Genomic DNA, 24,192 nt, shown 5'->3' with positions numbered 1-24,192 from the left:
ATTATGAGCTGGGAAGTGACAGGAACTGATTTAAGCCTAGGGGCCAGTTAGGAAGCTGGGACAGTAATACAGGCAGGAGATGGTTGGTGGCTTGGCCCTGGGTGGAAGAGTGGTTTGTGAGAAGTGGTTGGATTCCGGGTACATTTAAAGATAGAATCAATGAAACAATGCAGAGATGAAGTCAGAGAGTTCTGCAGAAAAGCAAAAACAAAAAACAATGGAAGAATTTAACAAGTCTGTAAATTAACACACCTGTCCAAGTAAGAGAGGGCTGAAAAGTTTCTGTCGGAGTCAGCTTCTAGTGAGACAGCAGCAAGAGGTGATGTGGGGTCAAGGGAGGTTTTTTGGTTTGTTTTTTTAAGGAGTTGAATGATTCTTGAATATTGTGTTTTTTTAGGGTTCTTTCAGTTACAAGTGAAACCAATCCATGGTAGCTTAGACAAAAAGAGAAATCTATTGGCTAACAATCTGTAGAAGAGTTGAAAATTCAAGCCTCCAGGAGACTAGGGATGACCAGTACTAAGGGTTTGTGGCCCCCACTCTCCCCAGCTTTGTCCTCCCATCTTTCTGGCTGGTTTTCTCTCCTGCAAGTCGACCTTCCCCACGTGGCAGGGTGGAGGCATCCAACAGCCTGGGTTATACATCTGCAGCACTGAAGGGTGATGGGTAGTTTGGGTTGATGGTGACACGAGATTTAGCTTTCTAGTATGTTTCACTATCTGGTAGGAATCACATACTCACGTCACTTTTTCTGAATTTCCTGCTGTTCTTATTTTAAAACATTCTCTCGCATTTTCTGTTGGGTCATGTAAATTAATAGATCAAATCAGGTAGAATTGCTCCCTCTATGATTTCAATATTCTTAGCTAAGAACGCGGTAAACCTTTTCAGTTGTTCGAGTCTTTTTCTTTTTAGCTCTAAACAGAATATCCCCAATCCCCCCGTTGTATCTTCTAACCGGGAGTGTTGACTTAGGTTGAAGCTGTTGGTTTCTGGATGTACTGGTCATTTTTGTACCCAGATACCTTATGACTCCTATTGTTTGAATAACTTTTTAATAGATTTCTTTGTGTTTTCCACATCAGGTATAATATTATCTTGCAAGTGCTGTTAATTTTACCTTACCATCACAATTTCTTTTATTCTTAATATCGTCATTGTCTAACCACAGTGTCAGCATGGCCACACCTTGCTTTATTGCACTTTGCAGATTTTCTTCTCCTCTTTCTTTTTTTTTCTTAAACAGATTGAAGGTTTATGTCAACCCTGCCTCAAGCTAGTCTGTTGGCACCATTTTCCCAATAGCGTTTGCTCACTGGGTCTCTATGTCACATTTTGGTAACTCTCGGAGTATTTCAAGCTTTTTCATTATTGTTGTTTGTGATGGTGATCTGCGATCCGTGATCTTTGATGTCTCTATTGCAAAAAGATTATGACTTGAAGGCTCAGATGATAGCATTTTTTAGAAATAAAGGATTTTTAAATTAAGGTTTTTTTTTTTTTTTTAAGACATAATGCTATTGTGCATTTGATAGACTCCAGTATAGTATAAATATAACTTTTAAATGCACTAGGAACCAAAAAATTTGTGCGGCTTGCTTTATTGTGATATTCGCTTTATTGCAGTGGTCTGGAGCCAAACTCACAGTGTCTCCAAGGTGTGCCTATAGTAATGGATTGTGGTGATACTTATTTTGTTTTTAACTTTTTCTAGTTGAGATGCATCTCATGATTAAGGAAATATCTGTTTATTCCTATTTTTTGGAGAATTTTTTTAAAAATCAAGAATGGGTATAGAATTTTGTCAAATGCTCTCACAGCGTCTGTTGAGATAATATGTTATTTCTTATTTAAACTATGAATATACAGTGAATATATGAGTAGATTTCCTAATATTGGACCATTCTTGTATTTCTGAATTAAATCCTTCTTGGTCATGGCATATGCTTTTAATGGACTGCTGGATTCTTTTAAATATTGTCTTTAAGATTTTTATGTTATATCCATGAATGAGATTAGCCTGTAATTTTCTGTAAGTGTGTGTGTGCGTGTGTGTTGTTTTTGGAGTCAGTGCTATCCCTCCTTGTTAAAAAGTTTCTTAGGTTCTAAAAATGTGCAGGTAGCATTGGAGCTGTCTGTTTCTTGAAGACCTGGTAGCGTCCTCTCAGAAACATCTCTCGGCCTACTACTCCAAAGTAGTAGTAGCTTTTTTGGGGATTAGCTCTTGGACAGTTTACTATAATACATGACCTTTTTTTTTTTTTTATTTAACGACCATCATTTTTAATGGCTGTAAGCTGTTTTAAGTAGGATGTTACCATAGCTTGCTTAGCCTATGTGGTCTAATGGTTTAGAAAAGGATTGGGGTGGGTTTCAAGGAATACCCCTGAAATCCAATTCATGACTGTTCTAAAGGCCTGGTTAATGGGAAATGACTCCAAGTTATCCATAGTCACAACAGTAGCGGTCTTCATCCACTGAATGTTTGGGAAGTGCCAGGTGCTGTCATGAACACCCGGGATTGTCTCATCTCTGTGGAGACTGAAAGAGGGAGTTCCTGGGGGCTCATGTGTAGCGAGAAGGTTTGGAAGCCTGAGTTGATGTCTTGGCTGCTTACCAGGTGACCCTTCAGTCTGCTCATTTATAAAGCGGCTGGAAGACTCCGGGCCCTGCACGTGCCCTCGTGGGGGACCTTTTGAAGGATATGAGCTCTCTGTTTTGAGGGGCTGGTTCTGAGCCCCAGAGACTGTCGAGCCTCTGGATCCCCAAGTTTCAGTTGCCTTATCTTTAAACTGAAGACTGAGGTTTTAAACCAAACTGAGGGTATCCCCACCTCATCAGGTTGCCGTGAGGATCTGAAGAGGTAACAGGTGAAAGGGCTTTATACTTTATAAACTGTAGAGTGCAGGGCAGATGTGAGCCATCACTGCTGCTCTTCATCCCTCAGTGAGTGCTGTTAGCTGTTGGTAATGTTATGTCACCCATCTGGGGTCATGCAGAATGAACTAGGGAATCTCAGCTGGGCGTGGGGCATGGGTTCCAGGCCTCATGCAGCTGCACGCCCTCCCCACACAGCCCCGCAGCACTGGTCTGTAAAGGGCTTCCCTAGTTATGCAGTTCGGAGACAGTGACTGAGGAAGGCAGGTCGGTCTGTCGAGGCAGGGGAGGCAGCTGGATCCCCCTCAGCCCATTTGGAGCTGGCAGATAACCAGTTTTTCTGATACAGCCCATCCTCACTATTCATGGATTCTGTATTTTCGAATTTGCCTACTCACTGCAATTTATCTGAACCCCCAAATCAGTACCTTTGTTGCTTTTGTGGTGAGTTGCAGACACGCGCAGAGTGGTGGGAAACACAGAGTCACACACATGCCCGGCTGAGGTCGGACAAGGCGACGCCCCGTCTCCTTGTTTCAGCTCCTCCCTTTCGCGGTCTGTTTAGTGCCATGTGCTTGCACTCTTGTGCTTTTCGTTAGTGACTTTCGCTGTGTGAAGTGGCCCCAAGCGTACAGTGCTGTCTACGCCCAGCACGAGAAGCCTGTGATGGGCCTTATGGGGAAATATGTGTTAAATAGGCTTCGTTCAGGCACCTAGTGCTGGTGGCCCATTAATGTTGCTGACCCGATATACGTTAAATAAGGTGTCATTAAACAGAAACACATGGGACTAAGTTATATATTGACTGGTTGACAGAAATGTAACCAGGAACTTGCAAGAACCCAACCCCGTATTCCCTAGGAGCAGTAGTAGCTCAGGATTTGCTAAATCAGTGTTTTTGGCTGCTTCACAGAACAGAACTACCTGAGTCACGAGAACAGACTGATCACTGCTGTTGCTCTAGGGCCCAGCCCCGCAGGGAAGGCAAGCCGCGGGCCCGGAGCTGTCCGTGGTGCTGCCGCAGTGAGCGGACGGGCATCTGGGGACTGCATCTCTCTCCTAAGTCTGTCCCTGGATTCAAGGGCCCGGAAACCCGCTGCCGCAGTGGCCAGATGGCAGGGAGACAGACACGGAGAGAGTCCTGGAGATCAGGGAGCTCGCTTTTGGAGTGGCAGCTCCCAGGGCTTATGACCCAGGGGATTTCTTGCTGGACAGGCCTTGGGAAAGGATGCAGGGAGTTTACCTGTGGGAGAAAGAGACAGCACTGATTTCACAGGCCACACAAGTGTCCATTTACCTCTCATGTGTTTATTCACACAGTTGCTGCACCACATGGTTTAGGGACACTGGCAGGGTTGGGATCCAGTGGCCTCATCTGAGCCAGCCACACTGCTGACAGAGACATACAGAGCAGCAGTGCAGAGGGCCCCCACGAACGTACACGTGGACAGAACCTTATGGCTCATGAAGGACTGTTGTATTGGCCTCTCCCCCCAGTTCTCACCATTGGTTCTGGGAGGCGGGCAGGTTAGACCCATATGACAGATGGAGTCCCTGGGATTCAGAGAGGTTCAATGACCTGACCTGGCTAGGGAGGAATAGAATCAGGGCCTTTACTTGGGCATATTTGGCTGGAATCCTAACACTGCACTGTGCCTCTGTGAGTCTGAACTCTCACCCTGCCCCTGACCCTTCCAAGCATTTGGACGTGGACTGTCTCTTCTCCCTCCCTCCTCTTAATCCCTCTGAAGATGGGAGTCCCTTCTCCACCCCCTTTCTATTTCTCTGTCTCGTGGACCTTAGGACATTCATCAGAAGTCATACATTCATGGGAAAAAGTAGTATCATCTTACTAATAAAAATGTTAAAAGTAAAAAAACAAGAAAAAGAAAGCAAACAGTCCTTGTGAGGTTCTGCAGCTCCTGTCACTTCAGTGTCTGTGTTTCCAGGGCCCTGTGTGGTCTGTGTAGCTGTGGTCAGCGTGTCTGCAGTTCCAGCTTCTGCTGTTTCACCAGACGTTGTGTTACACACATTTCCACGGCCACCGGGGTGGGAGTGGGAGTGGCGGCTGGTGCATCCCAGGCCAGGTGGCGCTAGCCTGGGCCGGGGGCTGGCTGGGAGGTAGGGGAAGGATTGAGTGTGCCCCCCCGGGGGACTTTCTGAGGGCCATGTGACTGCTGGGAGTTTCAGTTGGAAGTTTAGGTGTGGTGGGCCGGTCCCCTCTGAGATGTTGTTTGGGAGGGGCCTGTGGAGGAGGCGGCCCTGACCGTTGGGCTGGACACGGAGCTCTTGTGTGAGCTGAGCCTTCATGTTAGGAGGAGATATTGGCAGACTCCTGGGGCTTCAGACTTCACTCATTAACCAGGCTGGATGAGCAGGGAAGAAAGTGATTTTCCAGCATTTAAAGCTGGGAGATGGGACCCCTGGTGTGGACCATGGTGAGCCAGGCCTGGCCAGGCACTTGGAATACTAGAGAGCAGATCGGCATGTTTGTGTCTTCTCCAGCTTGTCTCTCCTGAACACAGACTCCTTGTCCTCTCTCAGCCCAGAGCTCGGGCTGCCAGCTGCCCGCTGAGTGCGTTGTGTTCATTGTCTGCTTCCTCTGCTGGCACAGGTTTGGAGAAGAGCACAGTGCATTTTCCAGGAGCCTGAGTGCAGGGGTCTGACACACCTGAGGACCTGGCAGTTTCTGGCTCTGCGATCCTGGGCTCCTTCTTTAACCTCCTGAGAGTCAGTTTCTTCTTCTGTGAAATGGGGTGGGGAAAATAAGACTGCCAGGGAGAGTTTAGTGAGATGATGTACCTGGCTCTGCCCAGCGCTCACGTGGCAGATGGTCAACAAATGATAGCCTAGGCCCTTGTCATCACTGCTGCTGTCTGGGTGCCCGAGGTACCACCACCAGGTTGCTTCTGCTCACAGAATAAAAAGGGAGTGCCTGAGGGGGGCCATGCTTGACCCCGAGGGATGCTGATAGCGAACTTGTACTTCACTGTGGCAGGTGGTGGGATTTTAAGCCCTGACCACTGTTGTCGCGGCCAGAGCTGCTTCTGTATCCCCTGCGAGACCAAGAAGCAGTCGGTGTGGGTATCTTTGGCATTTATCCGAGACCTTTTGCTGGGCTTTGGGCTCAGAGGGAGCTGAAAGTAAACAAAGTTATGGGAGAGTTTTGCTAGGAATAACATAGCACCTTGGTCTAATTTTGCAGGGATCTGTAGGAGCATGAATTGGGCATTGGCTGTTGTAAAAGTGTGGCAGGAACATCAAAGCAATGATGCAGAATGATGCTGACAGCATCCTTCCACCTGGTGCCTGTGAGACTGGGGAGGTGGCTGTCAATCCTACGGGCTCTCCTGGCCTTTGCCCCCGAGGCTGACAGGTGGCCTTTGTCTTAATCAGGCTCGCTGACCTGGACCCCTGACCATTGGGGCCCCTTCTGTTTTCCTTCCATTGGAGCCAGACAGGACTGTGAGAGTGGGTGGGCCTCAGGCCCGGCAGAGGGCAGGGGGCAGGAGCTGGTGTGGAGCCCTGGATCCTTGGCAGTGGTGTGGCTGAAGTAAACAGTCTGAGGTTTTCTGCATGCGGCTCAGTCCCCCAGAGCCTGCTGGCTGAGGCACCCCCCACACCCCCCGAGGAGGGGTGTGGGCTGTAAGTCAGGGGGCCTGGCCAGTCCTGGTCAGGCCGCTGAACTGCCCGTGAGGACTAGGGAGGGCCCTGGCACTGGCTGGCCCTCAGGTTCCCCGTGTTCAAGGCTGGATTAGGTCTGTCCTCCCAGCGCCCAAGTGTGAGGCCTCAGTCACTGTGGTGAAGTGGTTTCTGGAGAAAGAAGCCAGCAACAGTTTGAGGTCTTGGGTTTCTAAGAAATAGGGCTGCAGCAGATCTTGAAACTTCATCGGATCTGAACACACCCACCTTTGTGGGCCCTGCTCTGTGCCAGGCTCGGGCTTTCCATGCCCGGGGTCTCCGGCAGTCTGCGGCCACCGCCAGGCCCGGGGGATCAGGGAGGCCACGCTGCTTGCCCGCCGTCACGGAGCAGGTGCAGAGCTGGCGTGGAAACCCAGCTTTTCCTGCCGGAGCCTGTGGCTTTTTCGCCTTGTGGGGAAAGAGCAGCATCAGGATTTATTTGTCATGAAGAAATACCATTTGTAGTGAACAGAAGAGTCAGTCTGGCGGGCTGCGAGGCTCCGAGTGCTGGGGTGGGGGGGTGGGGGTGGGTGTCTTCCCGGTGTCCGCCTACAGCTGAGACTGGTTGGCCAAGGAGCAGCTGTTCCTTTAAGTCGGAGTCTCCGTGGGGATTGCTGCAGCGCAGGGTGGGGGCCGAGGGAGGTGCCTGCCTGACGGATCTCCCCTCCAGAGCCCTTCCGGCTCTGGCCCAAGTCTGCCAGTGACGTTCCCTCTTACCAGGTCTTCCCTTTTCCACCGAAGCTGCTGATTCATCCGTGGGCTGGAGTCTGCTCGGCTGTGGGGCCCGCAGGCCGCCGCTGGATGGAGGAACTGGGCCTCCTGGGAGGTGTCCTTGAGCCTCTTTGGATGCCCCACGGACAGGAGGAGGGGGGAGGCAGGGGCAGGGGTAGGGAAAAGGGGGCTCTGAACACCATAGAGCGTTGGCAGTTTCCTGACCTGCGCAGTGGTGTGGGGTGGGCAGGGGGCAGGGGCCAGGTTGACCCGTCCCTCCTCACTCCTCTTGGCCTCCCTGTGCAGGGTGCTTCAGGGATGACCGCATCGTCTTCTGGACTTGGATGTTCTCCACCTACTTCATGGAGAAGTGGGCCCCACGGCAGGACGACATGCTTTTCTACGTGCGCCGGAAGCTGGCGTACACGGGCAGCGAGGGCGCCCTGGATGGGAGGAAGGTGAGTGCCGCTCGGCCTGGGCCAGGCCTCCCTGGGGGGTCTGCTCCTGGTGCGCGAGGGGGCTTCCCTGCAGGAGAAGTGGTGGTCACTTAGCACCTGCCGGGTGCCAGGAACTGTGCGGGGATGGTCACACGTGCTGCCTGATGGTGGGGTGGGCTGGGCATGTATGTACAGCATTATTAGTCTTCACTGGTTATTATCACTATTGTGCCTTGGAGGAAACTCGTCCCAAGGCTGGGTGGTTTGGCCAGCATCTCAGGATTGGTAAATGAATGGGAGAGCAAAGATTTGACCCCAGAGTCCGGAGTCCTCCCTGGCCATGGGCAGGTGACCCGGCCCTGTGGATGCAGACGCCTGCCAGTCCGAGCCCTCACCACGGACGAGACTCAGTGCTGCGCTCTCTGCTTCTTGGTCTCCTTGTGTCTGCCCAGCCGCTTGGCAGGGCGGGTGTTACCAGTTCCCTTTTCACAGAAGAGGAAAGCGAGGGCTCCCAGGCGGACTGACTTACCTCAGGTGTTCATCCGCTAAGTTTAAGCTTGCAGAGGAGTTAACAAAACAAACTTCACATGTTTTTCAGAAGCTTTAGTGGTCTATAAAACGCTTAAGGAGCCTGCATGCCAGACACAGACACACATTGTGGGGGCGGGTCTGGAACTCGCAGCATGCCTAGTGTCCCCCGGGCCGTGTCAGCGGGGCTCGCACCTTCCCTGCCTGTGCTTTCAGCCCGAAGTGTGCAGGACAGGTTTCCTGCACACGGACAGGCCTGGTGCCTGCGGCAAAGGAGACGTGGCGGCTTGTGTGCCGGCGGCCATGTGGCTGGTCTGGCTGGGCTGCGTGACACGCAGGAAGAGCCAGGGTGGGCTTGGGTCCTCTGGTATCCATCTGGTGTCCATCTGGTGTCCATCTGGTGTCTGAAACAGCTGCTCTGTGTGACCGTGTTGTCACCAGGGCAGGTGGGCACTGGGACCCAGAAGTGCATCGCATAGAGCTAACACAGCATGGTAACTATAGTGACCAGAAGGCAGGGGAGGGGTCAGCAGAGGCCACTTGGGTGAACTGAGCCTGAAAGGAGGGGAAAAGGTGCTCCATGGCAGAGGGGACGATGGCCAAGCTGGGCCTGAGGGTCTAGGAGTCTGTGGAGGCAGGGGCTGCTGGTGGTTCTGTGCGGCTGAGGGTGGAAAGGTGAGGATCCCGGGAAATGAGGTGGGCGGGGAGCAGGTCACGTGGGCACTGAAGGTGGTGCCCAGGAATTTGAGTTTTATCCTCAGAACCCTGGGAAACCACTGAGCCTGATAAACTGAGGAAGGCAGCATGGTCAGAGTTCCATTTAGCAAGGTCTTGGGTGTGGGTGAGGAAGGACTGGAGGGATCAGAGCAGGAGCAGGAGCTGCTCAGAGGCAGCAGTGGAGGGGCCAGCAGGGGGCAGGGAACGGGGCCAGGAGGGTGGCTGAGGAAGTGGGCCTCCCTAGCAGGGCTTTGGGTGACTGAATGTGGGCAGAGGGGACTCGGTGGGGCAGCTTGTCTGAGGCTCTCAGCTGTACCTTAGACCTAGCTGTACTTAGCTCTAGCCAGGGAGGGTTTTCTTACCCAGACTGTGCCTTGAGTTCTCCAGCGGGGCAGGAAAGAGAAAGGAGAAGTCAGTGATGCGTGTTCCCAGAGCGGCCAGGTGGGAGCGGAGAAGAACCAGCGGATGGTGGCTCTTTCTTGTGGGGAGAGAAGCCCTAGGACTCAGGGCTGAGGAGTTTGGAGCAGGACGGCCTGGGGCTGTGTGCAAACTCCTCTGAAGACTGGGGAGGTGTTGAGGTCCGTGAGGGGCGCCTGAGTCCAGGGGAGCATGTGGCAGTCTAGCTGTTCATGTGCTAGAATGTTCCAGTGAACACCTGCACTGAGCCCTGGGAGCACAGAATGCCTCAGACTGGCCCAGCCTGTCCGACAGCCCAGCCAGGAGTACGTGGAACGGTTGGTGCCATGATGCTGGGAAGAATGAGGGGTGACTGGGGACCCACAAAGAGGAGGAGGTGACATCTGGTCGGAATGTCGTAGGACAGGGAGGGGGACAGCAGTGGCCAGGGACGCGAGTGTGGAGGGACCTGCAGGTGCAGAGCGGGAGGGATGTGACGGGGCCCTGCCCTGCTGCGCCAAGTGCTGTCAGCCCGTAGTGTTTGGAAAGCAGCAGGTGGGCGGCGACGTGGGGAGACCCTACAGGCTTGGAGGTGCGAGGTGCACAGGGTGGGGGAGTGGGGAGACCACACAGCTGTTCCCAGGCAATCTCTCTGCCCCTGCTGCTCAGAAGAACAGAAAGAAAGGGGAGCCCTTGGCAGGCGTGCCGTGGGCCTAAACGCAGCGCCTGCGCATTGCCGGTTCTCTGCGGCAAGCCTGGGCTGCTTCCCGCCCCCTCCCCATCCTGCAGCCCAGCTGGTACCCGGTTGCCATAGCGACCCAAGGGCTTCCTGCGCTAGACCAGTGGTGGAGGGTGGATGGGTGGACAGGCTGCCTGTAGGCAAGGTGAGGAGCAGCAATGTGGGTGGGACAGAGGCTGGGAACCCCCAGCCTGCTGCAGGGCCCTCGGGACGACTCCGAGACTCAGTTCTTGATTAACTCTGGGTCGCATGGCTAGAGAACCAGGAGTAAATTGGAGCCCACTTCTGCTTTAACACCTGGCTGGTGGAATGGTCAGGGAAAGGATGCCCCGGTGGGGCTGGCACTCACTCTGCCCTGGGCCTTGCAGCTGGCAGAGGCCGAGCCCGAGGTGGAGGTGGAGGTGTACCGGCGGGACTCCAAGAAGCTGCCGGGTCTCGGAGACCCTGACATCGACTGGGAGGAGAGCGTCTGCCTCAATCTCATCCTGCAGAAGGTATGGGGTGTAATGGGGGCTGGGCTCCGGGAGGAGGGTGTGGGAAGACCCCAGAGACACAGACCCCTCCACATGCACCATCCTGCGCTCTCTTCCAGCTGGACTACATGGTGACATGTGCTGTGTGCACGCGTGCGGACGGCGGGGACATCCACATCCATAAGAAGAAATCCCAGGTGAGCCGCGGAGCTGGGGCCCCAGGCCTCCTGACAGCCGGCTCAGCCTAGGGATGCCAGCCCTCTGTCTGCCCGCTAGTTTATTTTGGGAGATAAGTCTTCCTGCCCACTTCTCTGCCCCAAGGTGAGGGTCTGACTCCAGAAAGCCATTCAGCTTCCCGGGTCCTGTGTCCCATGCAAAGGGCCCTGAACCAGGTCACCTGAACAGCCCCTTCCCGGGCGGTCCCTGGGGCCAGGCCCTGACTCAGCAGTGTGACTCCTGCGACCGCACCTTGGACAACACACTCCACCCAATCGAGTGGCTCCAGGCCTGGGCGCAGGGGGGTGCCCCACTCAGTTCTTAAATCTACATCTTCTTTCTTCCAGCAAGTGTTTGCATCCCCAAGTAAACATCCCATGGACAGCAAAGGGGAGGAATCCAAGATGAGCTACCCCAACATCTTCTTCATGATCGACAGCTTCGAGGAGGTGGGCTCTGGGTGGGCTCTGTCTCCCTGTAGGCCCCCCTCCTCAGGGAACGTGAGAAGCTTCTCCCTCAGGCCTCACACCCTTCCAGAAAGGCGGTGGGCTCACTGCTGGGCTCCCGCTCTCCCTGCTGTTTGCCTCGGGGCAAGTGAGGTCACCTGACTGCGAGCCTCAGTTTTCTCATCTGTGAAATGAGCGTCAGGGTTGAAAGATCAGATGAGCTTGTGAAGGGAGAATGCATCGTAAACTCCTACAGAGCACGCTGCCCGGGCAGGGCGAGTCATCGTTGTCGCCCTTAAACTCTGCACAAGGCCCCCACGCCTTGGGGTCCTAGGATGTCCGAGGTGGGCGGGGCTCCAGAAGTTATCTGGGCCAAGCTTCTGGGTTGTTTTTTTTTTAATGAGGGGATGGTAATTAGGTTTTGTGTGTGTTTGTTTATATTTGGAGGAGGTACTGGGGATTGAACCCGGGACCTCTGCATGCTTAGCACGCTCTCTACCACTGAGCTATAGACTCCCCCCCAACAAGCTTCTGTTTTAAGTGTGGGAAAACTGCGACCCGAAACAGAAGGTGCCTCGTCCGGGGAGCTCAGGGGCTGCTCCCCATACTGCCGGCTGCCGCGCAGCCGCCCCCCCCTCTGCCCGGGCCCCTGGCGGCGGAGCTGGCACCCAGCAGAGGGGTCGGCCCAGGGAGGGAGGGCTCACGGAGAAGCGGGCGGGGCTTCAGGTCTCTTCTTGGTTTGGTTGGTGTCTTGAAGCATCTTAGGTGCCAGACTCACACGGCTCCTCAGCGGCAGAGCTGAGAGTTGACCCTGAGTCTGTGTGACCTTGAGGCTCGGTCTGCACAGCAGCCCTGGAGCAATGACTGCCCGGCCCCTGGGCCTGTGGCTGCACCCGCGCGGCGAGGCTTGCGGAGGGGTGCGGCGGGTGGGCTGAGCGCCCGCAGACGGAGCAGAGGAGGTCCTGGATGGCGGGCCAGATAGTCCCTGAAAACTGTTTTAACTCCCTGGCGTGAGGAAGAATGATGTGGGTCACCATTATAGACCCCCACCCCCCTCCAGACGCGCCCCCTGCCCTGCGGGTAGGCTGTTCCCATTCCTGTGCTGGTCTCAGTGGAGCGGAGGAGGGGAGGTGGCCTTGGGCAAATATCTGGACGTCTGTGGCTCGGTGTTCACTTGCAGAACGGGAGCTTCTGACCAGTCCTCCCCAACAGCCCTGGGCGAGTGGGAGGGGTGGGGGCTGGGAGCCAGGGTGTGGCTTGGGTGGTGGGCAGCTGACAGGTGATGTCCCTGTCTCCTCCTTGCTCCCACCCAGGTGTTCAGCGACATGACCGTGGGAGAGGGAGAGATGGTGTGTGTGGAGCTGGTGGCCAGTGACAAAACCAACACGTTCCAAGGGGTCATCTTTCAGGGCTCCATCCGCTATGAGGCTCTCAAGAAGGTGTATGACAACCGCGTGAGTGCGGGGCGGTCCGGGAGCACCCGCAGCCCCCCTCAGGCCCCGCCCCACGCTGTGCTGTCCCTGCCCCTCCTCAGAGCACCTGCAGGCCCTGGGCCCCTCGAGGCGGCTGAGAGCCTGCGCTTCGCTGTGTTCTTCGCAGCGGCCTCAGCCCACTCCCCCCGCCCAGTGAGCACACTCCTGAGACTAGCCCCTGAGTGACTGAACTGAAGGGAGAGGAGGCCGGTGGACGGGCCGCTGTCCCGCAGCTGAGCCCTGTCCTGAGGATGTCCTCCCTCTGGGACGTGGGGAGGAAGGGGGCGGGGGTCCCGCTGGGCTGGGGCCCTGTCCCCAGCCTGGTGCTGGGCCTGCCGTGGGGCGGGGTCACTGGGCTGAGAGGAGTGGCAGCCAGAAGTCTCCAGCCTCCCAGCGCCGCCCTGCCTGGTGGGTGAGCCGGGGTCAGCCGGGGCTCCCTCTCCCCTGGAGGCAGGGGCGAGTCATCACCACTGCTCAGGTCCCCAGGGGAGGGTGTCCCTACCTGCCTGACTCAGGCCATGTCCCCCTGCCCGCAGGTGAGTGTGGCCGCCCGCATGGCACAGAAGATGTCGTTTGGCTTCTACAAGTACAGCAACATGGAGTTTGTGCGCATGAAGGGGCCGCAGGGCAAGGGCCATGCTGAGATGGCGGTCAGCCGTGTGTCCACTGGTGACACATCCCCCTGCGGAACCGAAGAGGACTCCAGCCCGGCTTCGCCCATGCACGAGCGGGTAAGGGCTGTGGCTCGGGGAGGGGCTCCTGTCCCTCAGACCTGCTCCCCACCATCTCCCAGATCCTCACAGCCCTGGGGAGGTAGGTGTCATCCTCCTCACCCCTCTGGTGTGGAGGCCAAGGTTCAGAAAGAGCAGGTGATTTGCCCAAGGTCACACAGCAGGTTAGTGCCTGGGCCCTAGGCTGCCACTGCAGGTGGGCTCCATCTCCAGAGTCCTGGCGCCTGCCTCAGTGGACCTGCTGGGTGAGTGTGGGCACGTGGCAGGTGTGGGCCTCCCTAGAGAGAGAGAGGGATGACGATGAGCTGGCAGCCCTCTGTGAGGGTCAGCCAGAGCGCAGAGGCCCTGGCGCCGCCCAGCCCTTCTCTCTGCTTGGGCCGCTTGTTACAGGTCTCGTGCGCCTGAGCTGCTGGGAGGCCGCCAGTGGCCCTTGGGTAGCTGTGAGCTTTCCTGTCTGCAGACCTGGGAACCCAGGCTTGCTGGGTTTACTTGTGCTGTCCCAGGTCACACGGCTCCCGTGTGACAGCACCCAGCCTTTGAGCCTTGCTCTTTCTAGGCCGCCATCCTTCCCCAGGGGTGGGACACTGAGACCGTTGGCGGCTTTACTCCCAGAGCCACCGGGGTGGCCCAGGACTCAGGCAGGACAAAGTCTTCAGCCCGCTGGCTGCTTTTGGCCCAGTTGGGCCTTCCCAAGGGGGCTGCTCCGAGCTGTGGGTCTGGACGAGGACTGGTCCGTCAGGGCACCGTGGGCAGGGAGGCAGCCTTGCCCTGCTCGTTGCCAGGAGAGGGGCTTGCGGGTGGGCTGGGATCCAGGCGCTGCTGCTGGCGTGAACTGGGACAGGCCCCTTCTCCTCTCTGAGCCTCAGTTTGCTCATCCAGAAATGGGGTGAAAACGCCTGCTGCCTGAGGTAGAGGGTGCTCAGAGGAGCTGCATGGGGCGGGCCCTCAGGAGCTGGAGGGAAAATGGCTCCTGGGAGTTTGTGCCGGCTCCGCCCGAGGCGAGGGAGTGGAGCTGCTGTACTTTTAATTCTGTGAAGCATGTTAACTGCGCACATCTGCGGGGAGTCCGAGGATGGTTTTCTTTCTACGTTTTTTTTTTTTAATCTTTTTATGATATGAATTTTCTGCAATGAATGTATTTTATAAGCAGAACAGAAACAGTAAGTGCTGTTTTTTGTGATGATGGGTGAGAATTCCAGGTAGGGCCTCTCTTGTCTTTGGAACAAAGATTGTTTATATGTCTGAGATAAGGAGCCTAATTCTTCTCCCTGGTCCTAAATTGCCCACTGAGACCCTAACAAACGTGTATGTGAAAGTCGCTGTGAAGGTGTGGCCTGGGCTTGGGCTGGACAAACCTGGGAGCCAGTTCCAGCCACATGTCTGCCGAGTGATCACACATGGGTTACTAGACCTGCCTGAGCCTCGATTTTTCCCATCTATCAAATAGGGGTGATGATCTTTCTCTCTTGGGGGGCTGCGGGGGCTGCAGGAGACGGTGCCTGTGAAAGCCCCGGCCCATAGTAGCAGGGAGGCCTGGGGTCAAGGGGAGGGACTCGCCAGGGTCATGCAGCTGTCAGTGGCAGGCCCTGACCTCCCAGGGCTGCTCAGGCCCCCACCCCCTCTGTGCTCACCATCACGTGTCCCCCTTTTCCAGAGGGGTCGTTTGTAACCAGCACATGACAAATGCAGACTCTGTGTGTATTGTGGTTTCTGGTGTTTGTTTTTTATCTTTTAAAAACCTTCCCTGGCTTATGGGAGGACCATCTGGAGCCCAGCGGCCGCCGGGACTTTGGTGGATGTCGGAGCCATGACGAGGAGGCTGATGGGACTCCCGAAGTCTCAGTCCCAGCTCACCTTGTTCCTCAGATTCTTGTTTGCATGGGGAGGAGGGAGGAGATGGGCCAAGTTCCCTCTGCCTGGAACGCCCTTCCCCCCCTTCTTCACCTAGCGAACTCCTACTCGTCCTTCAAGACCCAACTCGAGCAGCGTCTCCTCCGGGAAGCCTTTCCTGATTTCCCAGGCTGTTGATTCCTTTTGCCTCTGTGCTCCCCTGTATCCTGTGCTTCCTTTTTTCTGTCTCAGCAACCAACATTCAGTCTGTGGTTGTCACTTTCCAAGTCTTTCAACTCCAGCAGACTGTGAGCTCCTTGAGGGCAGGGATCAATGTCATAAGCCTGTGCTTAGTGCTGCCCTGAGTGGGTGTGGAGAGTGGCTGGTGACTCACAGTCTGGTTGAAAGAGAGGAGAGGAGGAAATGGGAGCAAGGACCACATGGCCAGTGAACGTCTATGAAAGGAAGCTGGGGGAGAGGGGGCAGGGACATATTGGCCAAGAGAAGAAATTAGTGAAGAGCATGGCCTCAGGGGCAGAAGACCTGGGTTGCAACCCTGGGATGGCCACCATCCTGCTGAATGACCTTGGGCATGTCAAGGTCACTGTCCCGCCTTGGTTTCTTCTTTGTCAGATGGGGCTGGTGCTTGTTCCTGTGTTGTGGGTGGTCAGGAAGGTTCAGTGGATTCAGTGGCAGGGCAGGTGCTTGTGCCACGTCAGCATCTGGGCTGGCTTTGTGCTCGAATGAGCCCCTGACCAGTGTGTGAGGCCGGGTTCCCCCGGGTCCCCCACTGGGCCACAGGGTGGCCGCCCTCAGCAGGGCGGGTCTCCTTGGTCTGAGGCAGGAGATGGGGGCGCGCTGGGACCCCGCTGGTGGGCCGCTCTGGTGACTCATTCCTTGTTCCCAGGTGACCTCCTTCAGCACACCCCCGACCCCCGAGCGGAACAACCGGCCTGCCTTCTTTTCCCCGTCGCTCAAGAGGAAGGTGCCCCGGAACCGGATCGCGGAGATGAAGAAGTCTCACTCGGCCAACGACAGCGAGGAGTTCTTCCGGGAGGACGGCGGGGGAGGTGACCCTGCCCCTGGGCCCCGAGGCCCCTCTCCTCTTGGCTTATTCACTCATTTTCGTTTAGAGAGCGAGCGGGTGCTGCCAGGCCCGGGGTTGGGGGAGCTGTGGACAGACAGACAGAAGCCCACCTAGAGGAGCTCTCGTCCCAGTGCTCTCGGCGCTCAGAGGCCGAGGCCCAGGCGGCAGCGTGTGCATCATTTCTGGGCTCAGAGACTTCCAGATGTTGCCGGTCTGACTGTTCGCACTGCGGGTGCGAGAAACGCCTGCTGAGAGAGGAGCTCTCTGGTCTATTCGTGCATTTTGTCACCTCCCTCTGCTGGCTTTTCTCCTCCTCGGTGCCGTCTCTGACCAGCTCAGTGTCACTCTGGAGCCTCCAGTGGGGTGTCCCTCAGGGCTCCCCTGCCCTTCTCATGACTCGCATGGCCTTCCCGAGCCTGGGCCTGTGCATCTGGTGGCCTCCTGAGTGTCTCTGCCCAGGGGTCACAGAAGCCCTGTTCTCATCGACTCGCAATCTGCCGCGTCTCCCAGCCAACCTGCGCCTTCCCACTGCTCCCTCCGTGCAACACGGGCCCACTGTTAGCTGTGCAGCGGGAGGGCTGGGATCGTGTTCATTGTAAGAGTGGCAGGAAGTCATTGGCGGAGCTGGGCCACGGCACTGAAAGGTCCCGACTGCCAGGACCCAGAGGCAGAGGCAGAGGGCCTGCTGGACAAGACCCGGGCCAGGGCCAGGAGATGACAGCACTGGCCTTGACCTGCTCTTGAGTGAGCTTGGGCAAATGCCTTCCTCACCTCAGCTGGCTTCCAGATCAGTAGGGGGGTGTTGATAACCCCAGCCTGCTACCCTGGTGACCCATAAGACTGGGTGATGGTGACGGGTCATCTCAGCCTCACCCTGTGCCCTGCAGGCTGGCAGTGCTTTGTCCCAGTGACAGGCAAGGCTAGAGGGAAGTGGAGAAGCGACACCGTGTGGCGATGTGCGCGTCCCACGGAGAAGACTCCGCAGCACAGAGAGGGAAGGGTGTCAGGGAGAACTTGGAGGGGCAGAAATGGGCCCTGAGGGGTGGGATTGGGCTAGAGAGGCAGGAGGGGGGCCAGGGGTCACAGGCCAGGGTGCTAAGGCGCCCAGCAGAGGGTGGAGCTGGCCCAGGGAGGAGTCACTTGGGGAGGAAGGTGTTCTCCTTGCTGCCTGGGCCTGACTGGCCTTGCCTCCTCCAGCTGATCTGCACAATGCCACCAACCTGCGGTCTCGGTCCCTGTCTGGCACTGGCCGCTCCCTGGTTGGGTCCTGGCTGAAGCTGAACAGAGCGGATGGAAATTTCCTTCTCTATGCACACTTAACCTACGTCACTTTGCCGCTGCATCGGATTTTAACAGGTAGTTTGAACTTTGGGTGGGACCTCAGGAAACTGCAGCCCCTAAATATACCCCTTTGGGTGGCACTCGGGCGCCTACCCCATCCCCTCGGGAGTGGCTGCCGGCCCTCGCGGTACTGGGCGGTGGCTCCAGAGTCAGGCCAGCCCACGTGTGAGCCCCGTCCCACGTGGCCTCGCCAGGCTGTGCAGCTGCTCCGAGCCCCTTCCCCCTCTGTGATCCAGGTGCTACAGCACTGTGCTTCCCGCGGGATGGGAGAGGAAATGCGCGTGGACTGCTGGGCGTGGGCCCCCTTCGTCAGTGGAGCCCTCGGGGTGTTAACCTCCTTGTCTACTCTGCCCCCCACCGCCCTAGACATCCTGGAAGTGCGGCAGAAGCCCGTCCTGATGACCTAGCCGTGTGCGGAGCCCCCGCGGGGCCCCCAGCCCTGCCTGGGCCTGGGCCTGCTGCCAAGTGCCTACCTGCCCACCGCCACTGGGGTCTTCTGGGACCACCCAGCGCCAGAGCCGGAGCCAGGCGGGGCCACTGACTCCCGGGGCCAGGGCCGACTCCATGAACACCAGCCCAAACTGAAGTGCCTCTTCCTCCTCCCCTGCTGGCTCTGCTCCTGCGCCTGCCCCCCCGTTACCCGCCAGCCCATCTCTGGAGAACCGTCTGCACCCAAAGAGGACCAGAGATGCCGAAAGGCCATAAGAGAGCAGAGGAGCAGCCAGCATCCAGAGAGAGTCCAGACCAGCGGACCCGAAGCTCACATCCCGACAGACAGCCGGCGGCGACCACCCAGCCGGGAGCATTCAGTGCGTCAGACTGTCAGCGCCTAAGGAACCCGGTTTAAGATTGTGTAATGCTGTGCCGATGCCTTCAGCGTGCAAGTTAGTCCTGATCGTCTGTCCTCCCTCGTTTACTGCTTGGTCATCAGTGGGTTTGGGGAACACAGCTGTTTGATGGTTTTGCTCTGGGCTGGGAATACCTCACCCCACGCCCGGTTCCAGAAGGGCCTCGAGCTGGGCAGACAGGCCCCAATCCTGCCAGAATGGCCTTTGCTTCCAGCCAAAGAGCACCACCAACACACACCTCCAACCTGGAGATAACCCGTCTGGGCCTCGGCTGGTGTGCCCCACAGCACTGGAAGCGGGTGGGAGGGCTTGGTAGCCAGAGGAGAAGGTGGAATCTCTGCCAAAGGGTGGATGGTGCAACGTGGGGTTGGCGTCCTCCCGGGAAGGGTCCAGGCAGAACCTCTGTCCCCTGGGGCTGGGGTGGGGGGAGTCTCATCCTCCCTGGTTTCCTAGGCCTCATTCCTTTGACTGGGTGTGCTGGCCCCCTTCCTCAGACCAGTCATTGAGGCAGAGAGGAACTGGCTTCCATGTGGCGGGTCTGGTCTGTTCGAGGGGGGTGGCCGGCCGTCCAGTCCGGGTCTGGCCCGGCCCCATCCGGCTTGAAGGTTTCCGGTGATGACGGCGCGCTGTGCTCCTCTCAGAACCACGGGTCTTCTCGGGAGCAGAGGCTCCCCTACCCCACTGGGATAAGCTGTCGGCTGGGCCTCTGCTGCTCTGGTTTATGTCCTCAGGAATACTTGAAGGATTCCTGTTGCACGTTTAGGGGGGAAGAGGGAGAGGAGGGGGCTCGTTTACCCATCCGTTTCTATTCTGTGTGCTCCAAGGGTTTGCACTGGGCTCCGGGAACAGGGGACTTACTTTGGGGCTTTCTCCAGATTTTGTATGCTGTTATTAAAAGCGAGCTATTGCATTTCATTCTGCCTCAGTTTGCCCACCTGTACGTGGGGCTGATACCACCTACCTCACTGAAGTCTCCAGGGTTCCAGCGCGATCGCCAGCCCTTCTGCACAGCTCAGCTCAGGTCGGGGGTCAGGCTGTTGGGATGCTTACCCTCCGCCCACACCCCGGTCACCCAGGCCAAGGAGGCACAAGCCGTGGGGCTGGGGCAAATGTTCTTGCGTTCTCTGACAGTGCCCGGCTCATCTCCGCTGTGCCTCAGTTCTCTACGCGACTTCATGTTCCAAAGCAGTGTCTTAGGGCGGCAGGTCCCGCCCCGAAGTGTTGGCGCAGGGCCACCGGGAGCCGGGAGCCGGGAGCTGAGCCTGGCCCAGTGTTCCACGATGCCCTCTTGAGTATTTGCTGGGGGTGCCCAACGCTGCCCGCACGAGGTAGGGGCTGAATTACAGCCTTTTCTTCAGGCTTTCTTCCCTGTCATGTGGAGTTGAAGGCTGGAGATCAGTTCTGGGAGAAATGCAGCCCAAGGGGCCCTTCTGTGGAAGGAGGAGGTCGCCTAACACACGTGGAAGTGCGGCAGCCCTCCCTGCTCTCCAGAGTGAGGAGCCCGAGCCCGGTCCTCCCGCTGGACCCAGAAAGCAGCCGCCGCTCCTAGGGGCCCTGGGTGGGCTGGGCTTCTCGTCTGTAAAGGGCAAACCTAAGTTCTGCCCGCCTCGCAGGGGAGCTGAGGGCTAGTTGCCGCAGCGCATGAGAGTGCTGACCGATCTTAGAAGCGCGTGCCCGCGGTGGTTTAGCGATCACATGTCATCTGTGACGCGTGGACACACACACACGGTGGTGTGGCTGCTTTATATCCAGCACTAGGTGGCACCGAGCATTTACAGGCACCGTGCTAAACATTTAGGAACTGTCGTTATCCCCTTACCGAGGAGGACACAGCCACAGAGGGGTTGGCAGAACTGCCCGGGACTGAACAGCGAGCAGGGGGCAGGAGCCCCACCCAGGCACCCGGCCGGCCCCCGTGGCCATGGAGGACACCGTGCTGCCCCAGGACAGATGCGTGAGTGTTCCGTGGAGTCAACCTTTCTCGGGCTTTAAATCCTCCAAAGGGTACTTCTGACGCTGAATTTAAAACATGCTTAGAGGCACTTGGTAACTCGGCAGTAAGCTGTTACTCTGAGCTTGCTTTTACCAAAGTCACAGATGACATCAGAAACAACGTAGCAGCATAACCAGTGACGGGGCCGAACCAGGGCCCCAGCATCCCTGGGTGGCCGGGTGCTGGTACACCTTACGTCAGGCCAGCTTCCGTTTTCTGAGAACGTGCCTGTCTTCTGGATAACGTGGGGGTGGCCGAAGCGTGTGGATATCTCTTAAATGGGAGTGGAGTTAAGGTGCAGTTTTACTCTGAAACTGTAACCTCTGAGGTTTTTAGGACATTAGTCAGAAAGTTACCTTCTAGAGAAGTGTCACGACAGGGAGCGCGCCGTCGCCTTCAGCACCTGAAGGCTGGGCAGTGTTTAGTCTCACTTCTGGCGTCTTACGGAACTTTCAGTAGCCCGTGAAAGCAGGTGAGGCTTGTTACTGCAAAAGAAGAATATATAAAGCGTAAGTAAGAGAGAAGTAGTCCAAAGAGAAGAAAAAGCAAAATATTCTATAGCCTGTCAGCTTGGAGACAGGGTGGGTTTTCTGACGCGTCAGAGCCTTGCTAACATTTGGGCTTTTCAAGGACTGTGAACAAATCATCAGGACTCAATTAGGCTTCTCTCCACGTGGATGATGATGGTAATGCCAGAAAGGCCTGTTCCTGATGTGGCCCCCCGCCCCCAAAAAGAATCTAGCTAGAATCAAACCATGATCTATTTTGCTGTTTATCACAGACAGACTAGTCAGTAGACTCCTTTGAAGAATGATGTGAAACTTTTTTTTTCCATTTAAAGACATTCCACAGGGAAGTCCCTGTGGAGTTAGTATATTCTAACTTTTGAAAAACATATTTGACATTATCATCCTATGGTGGTTTTAAATTGCTGGCCAAAATTCTTTTAAGATTTACATATAAAAGTCAACTTTTTAATGAGGCTTATTAATAGGTTTCACTGATGCACATATATCCTGTTCAGTTTTCCAATTTAGCTGGAATTTAGTTTCATATCCAGTTTCAAAAACCAAGTATCTTTTGAATTATGTTGTATCAGAGAGCAGAATTGCTTCTCTTTAAGGAGGTAACCGCCCGAAAGGACGCAGACTCTCAGAAGAATGTAAGGGCCAGCCGACACCTGGCCCTGGAGCCCAAGTGGAGGGAGCCTTTGGACCCCTCCAGCAGCACTGCTCCGGGCCAGGTGGCCAGAGTCCCACCCCGTCCCTCCGGGAGTCGGGGGATGGGTGACGGGCGCTGGGGCCTCTTTCCTTTGTCCCTTTTCACTGGCTGACCTGGCACTGACGTGGCCCTCAGTGGAAAAGGCACCCTGCAGCCCTTCTTATGAGCCCTGGAACAGACGGCCCTGGGGAGCTCCTGAGACCACGCAGAAGCCAGGTCACTTGAACGCCCAGCGGCCTGGGTTGGGCTCTGGGGTCTGGAGCGGGTGGAGCCTCAGGAGTGGAGGAGGCAGCAAGGAAAGTGTGTGTGTTTACAGTTTTCTCCTCTTCCCAGGGCGGACGCTGGAGCTCAGATCAAGCCCAACGGGCGACGCCCCAGCTCTGCTGAGCCGCTGGGAGTATCCGGTCTTTTGTTTCCCACTTCCTAGAAGGTTGGGTGATTTAGGTGTAAATAGTAATCTTTTATGGTTTCCAAATGAGTTCTCTGTACGAGAATATGTAAACCTGCAAAGAAAACCTGTTGAGATTTTTCACTACTTTGAGGCTTAACTACAATGATTTCTACAAAGTATATTTTAGGACAAACACCATGACAACATACACTGTCTGTATAAGGACGCACTGTCAGTGCTGTTTCCATGAGCACTGTCAGCAGCTTCTGAATCAGCCATCTTCCACGTGCAGTAGAAATAGCTCCTAAGCAGTGTCTGTGGGTGGCTGCCAGCTGTGGTTTATGCCTTTGCATTTCTTTTGAAAGTTGATTTGCATGTTGGGTATTATTTATTTTTCTTCTCTAATGAATCTGCACCTGGTCATTTTTTTGTCTAATGCGTGTTTCAGATGAAACACTGTGTAGATATTACAGCAATGTGTTAACTTACTGACTGAACCTTAATTTCCCTCCATTTCTTAAGCTTTTTTTGGAGCTTTATCCAAGTTACTTTATCAAAAGACAGAAGCCACCCTACACCCTGGCTTTGGCAGGCCTGGGAGTCAGCAAGGGGGCCTGGAGGCCAGCAGCTGCAATTTGGCCAGATGCTGCATTTGCAAAATTAAGTCAGAGAAGCGTTTCAGGCCCAGCTCTCGGCCCCCGTAGAGGACGACGTACCCTGCCAGTTACACTGCAGAATGTCCCAGGCTTTTGCTAGAGAACCTCTTGAGCCCTCACGGAAGTGGGGAAATGACTAGGATAAAAGGAGCCCCAAGTTTCGGCAGGTCCCAGCAGGCTACCTGGTCTTCGGGGAGATGCGTTTTGGACAGTGGCTCTTGGTTGCCTCCCGACTCTGCAGTTCATCAGGTTGACGATGAGAATGCTCACACGCCGCTCAGACCGCCCCTGCGGGGCTGTCACAGGTTCGCGGTAGCCGGAAGCACCGCTCAGGCCGTACGCTGCTGCTTTCCGTGGTCAGATGGACTCATAAGGTGATGGGCACAAAGCAGGCCTAAGACACTGTAGAAAGTTATAGAAAATAACAGAATAAAAAGGGGGGGGGGCTCTGGGAGGAACACATACACACATCTGGAAATACAGGAAGGGTCATCTCATCAAATGACATCTCTCAGAAACAGTCATTGCGTTAGAAACACCGGAGCCGGGAGAGTTCTCTGAACCACAGCATCGCCGAGGGCAGCCTGTACAAGGTGGTCAGGAAGGAGGCAGTTTAGCAGGTAAAAAAGATGATTTCCTCGTCATCCAAGCCACCCCCACCCCTTGCTGTTAACTAATTAGGAGGTTGTTGTAAGGCAGAGTCTCTGCCCCGGAAGCTGCCTGCAGTAACTGCGTTCCTATTAACCGCCTGCTCTCCAAGGCTGTACTGCTGTTTCACTTCCTTTATCCCAACCTAGAGACACTTTTAGGAACCACTGTCATGGCCCAGCTTAGGGAAAAGTGGACTGGAAGGGAGAACCTTGGGAATTGTATACCGGGAGGAGGGTAAATGTGGAATGACTTAATCTACACAGTAACGCGGTTCATTGTACATATACATGTTGAATGTGTAAACCTGCTGTGCTTTGTGCTTGATCGTTAACATGACACAACAGCTGGAAAATTTCTATGAGGAACGGAAAACATTTGTTTGGGGATGATCAGACAACAGGTGTCTTTTCTTTTGCTTACAGCTTCATTACATTCCCTCCTGACGTGGCTTCTGCAGAAGCCAGCCCTGTTTAACGAGATCCTTCTTTCCTACTTGTGGACTGAGGTCATCTTGGAATCTGACTTTAATAAAACGGTTAGGTTGCTCAATTTGAAATACCATGGTTTCTAGTGAACTTCAGTGATTGTATTTTGAATAAACAATTTTGTTCAAAAGATTTTAGCCCATTTCGGAAACCAGAAGCTTAGTCCTTTAACAGGCACATACATACCTTTAAGTGGCAACCTGGACGGTGCCCACAGGGATCTGGCCCCTCTGCAAGCTGCACCTCCTTAGGGGTTTCTGAGCCG

General features: G+C 55.6%; 1 protein-coding gene across 2 annotated transcripts in view; it reads left to right on the top strand.

Moving 5' to 3' along the window:
- KIAA0930 (KIAA0930 ortholog) overlaps positions 1–24,057 on the top strand; it is a 38,920-nt gene extending 14,863 nt beyond the window's left edge. For both annotated transcript variants that reach the window (XM_032492421.1, XM_014552298.2), the window contains exons 2-10: positions 7,576–7,727; positions 10,455–10,580; positions 10,679–10,756; positions 11,123–11,224; positions 12,535–12,675; positions 13,230–13,424; positions 16,162–16,324; positions 17,539–17,697; positions 18,049–24,057. In XM_032492421.1, coding sequence (XP_032348312.1) covers positions 7,614–7,727; positions 10,455–10,580; positions 10,679–10,756; positions 11,123–11,224; positions 12,535–12,675; positions 13,230–13,424; positions 16,162–16,324; positions 17,539–17,697; positions 18,049–18,089 — 1,119 coding nt within the window. In that variant the 5' untranslated portion in view covers positions 7,576–7,613 and the 3' untranslated portion in view covers positions 18,090–24,057. The remainder of the gene's footprint in view (positions 1–7,575; positions 7,728–10,454; positions 10,581–10,678; positions 10,757–11,122; positions 11,225–12,534; positions 12,676–13,229; positions 13,425–16,161; positions 16,325–17,538; positions 17,698–18,048) is intronic.
- Positions 24,058–24,192: the final 135 nt, after the last annotated feature.

The sequence above is a fragment of the Camelus ferus genome, chromosome 12 (assembly GCF_009834535.1).
Source record: "Camelus ferus isolate YT-003-E chromosome 12, BCGSAC_Cfer_1.0, whole genome shotgun sequence".
Classification (NCBI taxonomy): Eukaryota; Metazoa; Chordata; class Mammalia; order Artiodactyla; family Camelidae; genus Camelus; species Camelus ferus.
The sequence above is the reverse complement of the archived record's forward strand: the minus strand, read 5'-3'. Positions and strand labels throughout refer to the sequence as shown.